The following is a 10,917-nucleotide window of genomic DNA, read 5'->3' on the forward strand; positions in this document are numbered from 1 at the left end:
GACTAAAATAAAACTTATTTGAAATAACCTGATTTTTTTATTTTTTCTTCATATATTTTAATTATTAAATAAAAATAATATGTTTTTATTCGCAAATGATAAGGTGATGTGATATTTTTCAAGCTAATATATTTTTTGCTAATTAATGATCATGATTTATTATTATTTTAGTACATTTGTTTGCTTAATGCATTTACTATAATTACAATTACCTTGAGGATTTAGTTTTTTATTAAAGCAAATACATTTATTCACATAGTATTAAATATTTATATACCATTTCGATTCAAATATTTCAAGCTAATAGAAAATTTCAAAACATAGCAGACAATGTTTATTATAGTAGAATATGAAATTTCATTAAGTTTATTCTATTTTATTCTTCTTCCTAAGCTTAAAAACACAAAAACGGTCTCGAATTTTTAAAATAATTTATAGAAACAATTTATTTTTTCTTTTTTTAAATATTTTATACAAATTTGTGATTCAAATTTACAATGTTACTTTTGAAATTACACTGCTAAACTGTTATAAATAATAAATAAAATAATAAAGATGCATTATTTAAATTATTGTTAATAAGAAAGAAAATTGCATTCACAAAATAAAAATATCTTATTTTTCTTACATTTAATTAACCAATTGTAATTAATATTTATTCTATTATTTTCAATATTACGCACAAAATATACATTATGCGACATTTTTGAAGCAGTAAAATAATTTATAATTTATTTTGCTATTTCAAACTTTTTATTATTAAAAATATGTTTAATTAATTTTTATATAATTCATTAGCTAATAATAATAATAATAATATTAAGTAGTGGTGGACACAAAGAAAAAAGAAAAAACAAAAAAGAAAGGAAAAAGCGAACGATGAATGATGTGTTTTTCTTAAAGCGCCTAAGGCGGTAATGGATCTTTTTCTTCTCCTTACAATACTTATGGCCAAATTTACGTTACGTCAAGCGCAACAACATTCTCTAAATAATCATCAATCAGATTTTACTAACGATCAACACTTCGACGTACATATTACAAGCAGTCAGCCTCAGGTAAACATTTCACAAATCCTTTTTACATTTCATTTCCAATTTAATCATTTCTTAATTAATTTTTAACTACTGTGAATTTTTCGTTTTTTTTTTTTTTTTTTTTTGTAACTGTGCTCAAAAATTGAAATGTCGTCTTTGTATTTATTAGCTATTTCGTATAAAAAATTTTAATGAGTATTAGAATGAATCAAACCATATCCAAATTATAGTATGAAAAAAAAATGAATGAGCATAGAATTGATATATTTTAAGAAATCAAATCAAATGACATAATTTCATCAGTTGTCTTTTTAAACTTTAAAAAAGTTTATTAACAAAAAAAGAGAGGAAAAAAATTTAAAAATAAAAATCAAAATACACAATAATTAATTGATTTTAGAAGTATATTACTTGCATGATCAAAAAATTTTTAATAATTATTCCTTACCAATTTTTTCAATGGAATAATAATTGCGATTATTAATGGATTTTTTTTTGACCAGAAAAAGAAATAAATAATATATCGGAATTGATTTTGCAATAATTAATTATATAATTCTTATCATTACGTCAATAAATAATATATCAGAACTTATTTGTAATGATGAATTATTATAATTGTTATCATTTTATCAACAAATCCTAATTAATCTTCAACTTTGCCAACTATTTTTTACTACATCTAACTTATGTGATTGATTTTTTAGAAAGTATTATGCAAAACTTTGTTATTTCATTTCAATTTGCCCAAGTAAAACTATTTTATAAAATCCATTAAATTCTTCCTCTCCCTCTCTCTTCCTTTCTGCTTGTCTCTTTCCTTTATTTTCCTTCTATGCTTCTCTTCTCTTCCATCTTCTTTTTCCTCACAATTAAATCAACATTGGAGGAAAGAAGGAAGAAAGCGAATGATAACATTTAAAGTGGCTCTAGGTATTGCATTCCAATGAACAGATGAAAAAGATAAGGAAAGAAGAGGAGGAGGAAGAGAAGGAAAAGGAGGAGAAATAGAAGGAAGAGGGGGAGGAAAAGGAGGAGGAAGAGAAGGAAGAGGAGGAGGGAAAGAAGGAAGAAAAGAAGGAGGAAGAGAAGGAAGAGGAGGAGAAAAAAAGAATTGGTGACAGGAATTAAAAAAAAAGGAGAGAGAGAGAAGGGATATTAAGTATTAATTAAGAAAGAAAAAATATGAAACATATTTAAATAAGTAAATAAATGAACAAATAAAAATTATGTATAAAAATTGAATAAATATAGCAATTAAAAAACAAATTTAAAGGAAAAATTTTTAAATTTTAATCTGACTAAACAAAAAAAAAATGAGAACTTTTTTCTTTTTTTTGATTAAAATTGAATCGTAAAATAGGTAAACACAATGAAGCTATTTGAGCTCATACTTCAAAACAAATTTCATGTCTTTGATAAGTATCAGTATAGGAAATTGCCATCTTTCGAGAGTGCATTGCATCATTTAATTTCATTTTCAACATACAGATGAGGTTGAGAGGGAACAGGAAAAAGCAAAGTGAAATGAAAAACAGAATTATTTTAAAATGGAATTTGTAAGCAAATGAAATAAAAAGCTTAAGTAAGATATGATGCTGCTCTATAACATTCTTTATAGCTCTTTAAATAGGACTGATTTAAGATGAAGCTTGAAAGCCTGAAGCTAAAGCCAAAAGCTTTTTCGTTTGATCCAGAAAAAAAAAGAGGGAAAGAAAAGAAAAAGGAAAAAAAAAAGGGGAAAAAAGAAAATGTATATTAAAAATTTGTAATAATTTTTGATGAAAATTCTTGATTTTATTATTCATTGTTTTCTTTATTTCTTTCTTCTTATTTCGTTCTTTTTTTTTTTCAGGAAAAGGACTTCCGTAATGCGGATGATAATTTTCCGGAAGGAAGGCTGGTTTTTTAAACATTTTCTTTTTTAATTTTATCTTGCAATCATACTCTTTTTGTCTAATTATTATGATATTCAGTGCCATTATAATTAAGTAAAGATTATAAAATTCACCTGAATCGTTTTTATCACCTCAGTATCACACATTATCATAATTTGTTATCACGTTAATAAAAATATCTGTGCATATCATTTATCTTAAAAAAAAAAAAAACACGTGTCATACGCATCATTTCACTACGCCATTATATTTATCAGAACGTAAAATTTTCTGCTTTTTCTAAAAATATGTAACAATAAGAAAATCTGTTTGTTAATTTAAATATAATTTTGTTTATTTTATAACTTCAGTTTCCACGAAAAAAATTTGAAAATAATCATTTGCAGTTCAAATCCGCCACACAATCCTTATATGAAAACTGCCTTCGATAGCAATTTCAAAACTCACACAATATGTGAATCGTGGAATTCCGGTAATCAACCGGATGATTTACTTTGGTTCGAATTTCTTCGAATTACATTTTTTCATCCTTTAGAAAGTTTTATTTTTAACTTAAGAAATTAAAGTTTGTATAAATTTATATGGAAATTTCTAGCATTAATTACACTATATAATGATAAATGAACAATTTGCGAATATTATACTCATTTCATGTTACGACAAAATTTAATTATCGTTATGTGTGCTAAAATTTTATTGTTGTATTACTTTAGTATTCTTGCAAAAATACTATTCCAACATTTTTATATTACATTTGTGTTACTTACTACAATGACACATTGTATTTGTATTATATTATTTTAGTAATTTTATACTGTATTACTCCAATTTTATTTTATAGTGTTTTAGAATTTTTTTCATTTTTGTTGTATTACTTCGGTAGCTTATAGAAAAGAAAAAGAAACTAATTTACGAATGAATATGTGCTAAAATGCTTATAAATAGCTTAGCTATTGAAACAAAGGTATTACTACAGGTTCCACTGTATAACTTCTTACTGTGCAGTAGCTATCGAATCCTACCGTATGACAGTAATACGGTACATCATATTATATCATACCGTATGACAAATCTACGGTACATCCTATCGTGAAACGGTTTATAATGTTTCTTATTTGACAGGACAGAACCGGCGGATCGTTTGTTACGAATCATTGGTAATGGCGTTGTCAAGGATGGATATAATATGTTTATGACACCAAGTCAAGCTGAAGGTCCATATTTTCCTATAAAATTTTAAGATTAAAGAGGAGAGACTTGCAATAATGATTTAAAAAAAATTCTCTTTCTAATTAATTCAAACTTTTGGCTTTATATATATATATTGTTCTCAATTTTTAGAAAAAAGCAAACAGAAAATAAATCTTTTGCATAAACATAGGAAGAAGACATCAATACATTAGAAATTATTTAAAATTTATAGTAATTTACAGGTAAAACAACGGTAGTATCGGTCGCTATATACATTGAGTCTATGTCATCGTTCAGAACACAAACAATGGTTAATAATTTCAAATTTGATTTTGAATTCTATACTATAGTTGTTTTCTTTTTACGTTAATTAAATATGATAATTACATATCGCTTTAAATATAGAAGAATACGAGTTAATTTCTTTTCTATTTTTCAAAAAGTTCAATAGAGTTGAACTGTTTTGCTTTTTTTTTTTTCAATTCTTTAAGTTTTTTTTTTTTTTTTTTTTTGCAGGATTTCGAAGTTGATATGTACCTTGCTCTGGGCTGGTATGATCGTCGTTTAGCTCATAACTGTACACATCCAGTACTTGTCACACATAAATTCATTGTTGATCGCTTGTGGCAGCCTGACCTTTACTTTGTTAATTCCAAATTTGCCTACCTCCAAGAAGTGACAACGCCAAATTTCATGGTCATCGTTTATCCTGATGGTTTAATTTTCAAATCTATGAGGTATGCTAACCTTACCATATTTCAGCTAGCAAATTTTATGTTCAAATTTTTAATGCTAGCGTTTGGGTATTGTTAATATTTTAGGTTCTAAATACAAGATGAAAAAAAAAAAAATGTGAATTGGCTAAGTTTTTTTTTTATTTTCATGTTTTAATTTTTATTTTTATGAATTTTTTATCACGATATGGTAAAAGAGATAATAATTTAGAGATTTTCATTTCACATTTTCTATCTTTACTTCGATAAAAATAATTAAAACAAAATAGTTTATGAATTTTAAAACTTTACCTTAAATCATAAGTATACATTACTAATGACACAGAAATTCCTTTACTGACATTAATGTGCTATCTTTTGCATACTGTTTTCTAATTTTATACTTTTTATTTATTTTTTGGCTTAAAAAAAAAAAAAAAAGAATGCTTAAGTTTTATTCTCAGACATTGTTTTTAGGAAATACGCGAAATCTTTGATAATTTTTTTTTTTTTTTTTTTTTTTTTTTTTTGCAAAATAAGCATTAGAAATTTGTAAATTTTCTCTTTATTTATCAACAATTTCTCATTTCTTCTTTTTTTTTTGGGCACATAAAAGAAAAATTAAAATTTAATCTTTCAGATTGGATGTGACATTATCTTGTATGATGGATTTACAACGTTTCCCCATGGATAAACAAGAATGCCCACTTATTATCCAAAGCTGTATGCTTTATCATTTTTTTTTTTGTTTTGTCTTCTCATGGGAACATTTAAACTGAGCATCAAAATGTTTTCTCTCTCTTCCTCTCTCTCTAAAAAATTGAAAATATTTCTTTGCTAAAATACTACGACTTAAAATTATCTCTATCTTAAATCTATGCAAATTTGCGCTTCTGTCGCATGTTAAAGTTTAAAAAGAAAAACGAAGTGAAATTGCGAAAATCAAAATCCAAAAAATTTTTCTTGCAAGAATGATTTATCATACAAAAATATGCATATATCCTTTACTTATATGCATATATTTTGAGAAAATAAATAAATAATATGTTTATTTATTTCTTTTTCTCTCTCTGGATAGAATTGATATACAATATCATAATGTATTCGAATTTCATTACTTATTACTACCTTGATTACATATACATTAATTTGAAATCTGGTATTATAATATGTTCATAGCTAATTACTTAATATTATATGTAACATAATGCGATATTCAATTCATATGTACTTCATAACAAAGTGAAATCTTTTTAATTTCCTCTAAATATTTTAATAGCAATCAGTCAACAACGATAATACAACTTATCAAATATAATAATATTTACAGATGCTTACGTAGAGAATTTAGTAAATCTAACATGGCATGAAGATCCACCGTATTTTCCATTCGGAAGTAATAGCGAAATTAAAACAAACGATATGGTTATCACAAATACAAGATTTGAGAAGTGCCTAACACCGTATCAAATGTTTCGCGGTTTTGGTAACTATTTTGGTTTGATTGCAACGACATTAAATTGTAAAAATCTTAGATTATGGAAATTATAAAAATATTAATTTATAAAAACTTTATTTTTGCATTTTTTTCTGGTTTTTATTAGCAAACTGTTTTTGTTATACAGTAAATTTAATAGTTTGAGGAAATAGTTTACTTAAAATTAAGACTATTAAAATAACCACATCAAAGCAATAAACTTTTAATCAATAAATTAGTATGCTAATAAAAAGTAAGCAAACGAAAAATGATGAGAATAAATTATGAGAAAAGTACATATGTATAGTGATGATTCGTTATCATATTATCATCTAGTCTTATCATCCCTCCTTCCGCTATTTCAATGAGTGAGTTTTTAAAATATTTGATTATTTTATCTAACAAATATATTTTACTATTATTATTTTTTTTTCCTTCGACAAGTTATTATAAACTTTTTTATTCGGTATTTTAATGAGGTAATTATCAATTAAATAAATTGCACCTGTTGTCAGGTAATTGGTCATGTATTCGGGGATTCATAATCATGAAACGATTAATGTTATTTCATGTAATACAAACATATTTTCCATCAGCAATGCTTGTTTCCATCTCGTGGATGAGCTTTTGGCTTGACCCACGTGCTTCACCAGCTCGTGTGACACTGACCATTACTACATTACTTACACTGACCACAATGAGTAATGGTGCAAGACAAGATTTGCCACAGGTTCGCTTCGTTTTTTTTTTTTTCGAATATTTTATTTAAATTAAAACATTTCAAAAAAGTGACATTTTTTTTTTTTCGAATATTTTATTTAAATTAAAACATTTCAAAAAAGTGACATTTTTTTTTTTTTTTTGCTTGATATTCTTCTTTATATTGTAGCATATATCTCGGCTAATTCAGTTTAAAATAAAGAAATGATAAAATTATTTTGTTAAATAAAAAATAAGTGATAAAAGTTGAAAGGAGAAATACTGAAAAGAAAATAAGAAGATTAGTTAAATAATGCAATGTAATGAAAGGTTTTTTTTTCTATTATTTGTTTTATCAAATATAGTTTCAGTAGAAAAATAAAAAAAAAAAAAAAAGTGAAAAAAGGAGTTATTCTTCAAATATATTAGAAATAACGAGGATATATTGTCTTATTATACTTAAGTACTCAAATTAATATTACACTTTTAATATACTTGCATATTAAAATTAGTTCATTATATTTCAAGTTAAATATTTTTAGTTCATATTTTCTTTCCTTATCAGTTCTTATTTTACACTGCTTCTTGTTCTCCTATTTTCATATTTTTATCAATTAAAATAAGAATTTCAGGTTAGCTATATCAAAGCATTGGATATTTGGTTGACATTCTCACAGGTTCCTTTCGATCTTTTCTTCTCTTTCACTACATATTATATTACTTACATTTATAATAATTTATGTTTCTATTCAACAATTTTTCATCTTTTATTTGATCATTTCTTAAAAATCTTTCGTTTGAAAAAAAAAAAATGAAAATTATCAATTTGTGAAGATTTGAAGTTTATTTTCATTAATTTAATTAATGTGCAGGCAAGTTTTCTCTTCAATCATAAATATGAAAACAATTTAATTTATAACATAACTCATTATTTATTTAATAAATTTTTATTTGTAAAATTAAGCTATTTCAAAGTCAAAAATTTCTATTATCATTATTAAATGTTAGTATCAGAATTTTATCGTACACTTAATTAACTTTTATCATACTATAATATTTGTATTGAATGATTATTAAGAATAGAAATGTTTCAACCATTCATACTTTAACAATTTATTTTTGATTTTGGAACGGCACTATAATTATTAAATGTCAATATTAGTATTTATAGATTTATTTTTATTAATCAGTTTATAAAATTGATAAATGAAAATAAAAAAATAATGAAGATTTTAAAAATGTGTAGATCTATAAAATTAATTAATGAAGATAAAAAAGCTTGATAGAGATTTAAAGAACTTTCAGATCTATAAAATTAATTAATAAAGATAATAGTAAAGATTAATTAATAAAAATTAACTAATAATGATCTTTTTTAGGCATTGATATTTCTCGTATTGTTGGAGTATTCATTTGTCAGCTATTATTTAACCAAGCGTGACTATAATTGCATACATCGTCGTGTTTTTGGTACCACTGAACTTTATCCTGAAATGGAAAAAGTAAAAAAAAAATTATTTTATTTATAAATAATAAATTTTAAGCAAATTTTAAATGGATTTTAATTGTATTTTAGCAGTGATTCTGGTAAAATCGTTTTGAAGTGATTTTTTAATTTCAATATTTCTCTCTTATTTATTTATCTTTTTTTTTTTTTTTGGTTCATATTTAAGCTTTTTATTTATTGATAATAAATTTTGAAGTGTTTTAGAAGAAATTAGGTGCGCAAAATCCATCATTGACCAGCACAAGGAGATATTCCATAGACAATGGTCACACAAATATAACAAATACATATTCATTGACCGCTGGACTAACACGATGTTTACGTAACACAGCAGTAAATAATTCAAATTTATAATTAAAAATACTAAAATAGATTGATCAATTGTTTTCATAATTAAATTGAATTAATTTTTCTGTTTTTTGTTGCTGAAGATAGAAAAAAAGTTAAAGTAATAATAATTGTTTAATACTAACTTTATAAATTTGTTTCAATTTAATAAAGTTAAATTTTTTAAAGTGAAATTTATTTATCTGTTTTCTTTACATTATAAAATATACGTATATATATTGACTTTAATAATTAAGTTTTTTTTTTTTGATTAATTAATAAATGCTTCCAAAATTATCTTTCCAATGTATAAAAAAGAATAAATGAATTTCTGTGTCGGATTGTATTATTATTTATTTAATTAAATCAAATTAATTTTAATCTATTAAAGATTAATTTGAAACAAAAAAAATTGAATATTTCTTTTTAGACATTAGTTGCTAAAACATACAATGAACATGATAAAATTTTCAATAATCTCGACATTTCAAAGCCATGTCAAAAATGTATGGCATCGAATGAATTTGTTGCACGACAAATTGATCATTGTAAGTCATTTTAAGTATTTGAATCAATATATGTAAGTTATTTCAAGTATTTAAATTAATACATGTAAGTTATTTTAATGTAATTCATATTAAAACATATAATAATTTAAGGAAAGTATTCCAGTTATACTTGTAATTTATATCAATTAATTTACAAATTTGAATTAACTGGAATGATTTTTTTTTTTTTGAATTAAAACTTTAAATTATTTTCAATTGCAACCAACAAAATTCATTTTATTTCCACAGCTATATTTTATTATTATTTATTCACTAATTTAGTATATTTCTTACTAAATATGCTAATATGTTATTTTAACTTGTTAAATAAAAATGAGAAATATGGTTTGCTTGAGATTATTGTCACAGATCGTATTAATTTTTACTATTCTACCTTTTTTTTTAGATTTATAATTGCTTAATTTCAATTAAGTATGACAGTAATATTTTTAAATTGTTTCCATTAATTTCAATTAATGAATTTTTTTTTTTTGAATAATAAAAATACATATTTGCAAAAATGACGAAGTTTTTAAAGCTAATTAATGCTAGCTTTGATCAAAATCATTTTTTATTATTATAATCAATCATTTAAAATACATTATAATCATCAAACTATTTTTAATTATAATTAAAGCTAGCAATAATTAGCTAAGATTAATTAAAACAGTTGTGTTTTCTGTTTGAAATTAATCAAAGTATCTTTGAAGAAAAAAAAATTTTTTTTTTTTTGAACAAATTTAATAAAAAAATTTATGTATTTATTTTGTAAATTTTAAGTGATAATGAAAATTTAATGAATATTTTATAGATAGTCGAGTCATATTTCCATCAGTATTTTTACTCTTTTCCACCTGTTATTGGTTATACTACAGTTGGTACACTAACGAAGATTAATTAAATTGCACTAAAACAATTTCAACCAGCAAAATTCATTTCACTTCCATAACTTTGCTCTACTATTAATTATTGCTAATTAATATAATTTATGTTGTTTTTCATCCATTGCAATTATTAATTTATTTTACAATAAATTTATGCATAATTTTCATATTTTCATGCAAATAATATCATAGTGTCATACGTGTAAAAAACATCGCTGCGTGTATCAATAATGAATATGGTAGACGTATGACGTAAGTGTTGTACGCTTACTTTGTTTTATTAGTTAATATTTGAAATGCTTCCTTTTCACTCTTCATAATTATTTTAAAGCGCTCTTACCATATGCAAATTTTAGACAATTTATCAAGAAATATTACAGACAAATTTTATTATACTTATTATAAAATATTATAATAGAAAATTTTATTTCAATTATGCTAAGTTTAAAAATTTGCAATCTCTAAAGTTTAATACGCCAAATTTAAGCAAGCAATAATGCAAACACAATTTTGCACTTAAAGTTAAATCATTTGAAATGTTTAATTTTGGAATATTTAAATCATTGAAATATTTGAATTATTTGAAGTATGTAATAGTGCAACTGAAATATTTAATTAAGAAAAAATTACAATTCT

The 10,917-nt window shown here is 23.5% G+C and overlaps 1 protein-coding gene across 1 annotated transcript; it reads left to right on the forward strand.

The window, feature by feature from the left end:
* Window positions 1-917: 917 nt before the first annotated feature.
* Window positions 918-10,294, forward strand: Bma-lgc-39 (Uncharacterized protein; the record flags this gene model as incomplete). Its single annotated transcript, XM_043081547.1, has 14 exons — window positions 918-1,058; window positions 2,893-2,936; window positions 3,322-3,432; window positions 4,058-4,149; window positions 4,369-4,436; window positions 4,643-4,863; window positions 5,480-5,562; window positions 6,170-6,325; window positions 6,832-7,046; window positions 7,648-7,692; window positions 8,395-8,517; window positions 8,727-8,855; window positions 9,280-9,397; window positions 10,209-10,294. 14 exons carry the CDS (start codon window positions 918-920, stop codon window positions 10,292-10,294), a joined length of 1,632 nt encoding a protein of 543 aa, XP_042937481.1.
* Window positions 10,295-10,917: the final 623 nt, after the last annotated feature.

This window comes from Brugia malayi, assembly GCF_000002995.4.
Source record: "Brugia malayi strain FR3 genome assembly, contig: Bm_v4_Chr4_scaffold_001, whole genome shotgun sequence".
Taxonomy (NCBI): domain Eukaryota; kingdom Metazoa; phylum Nematoda; class Chromadorea; order Rhabditida; family Onchocercidae; genus Brugia; species Brugia malayi.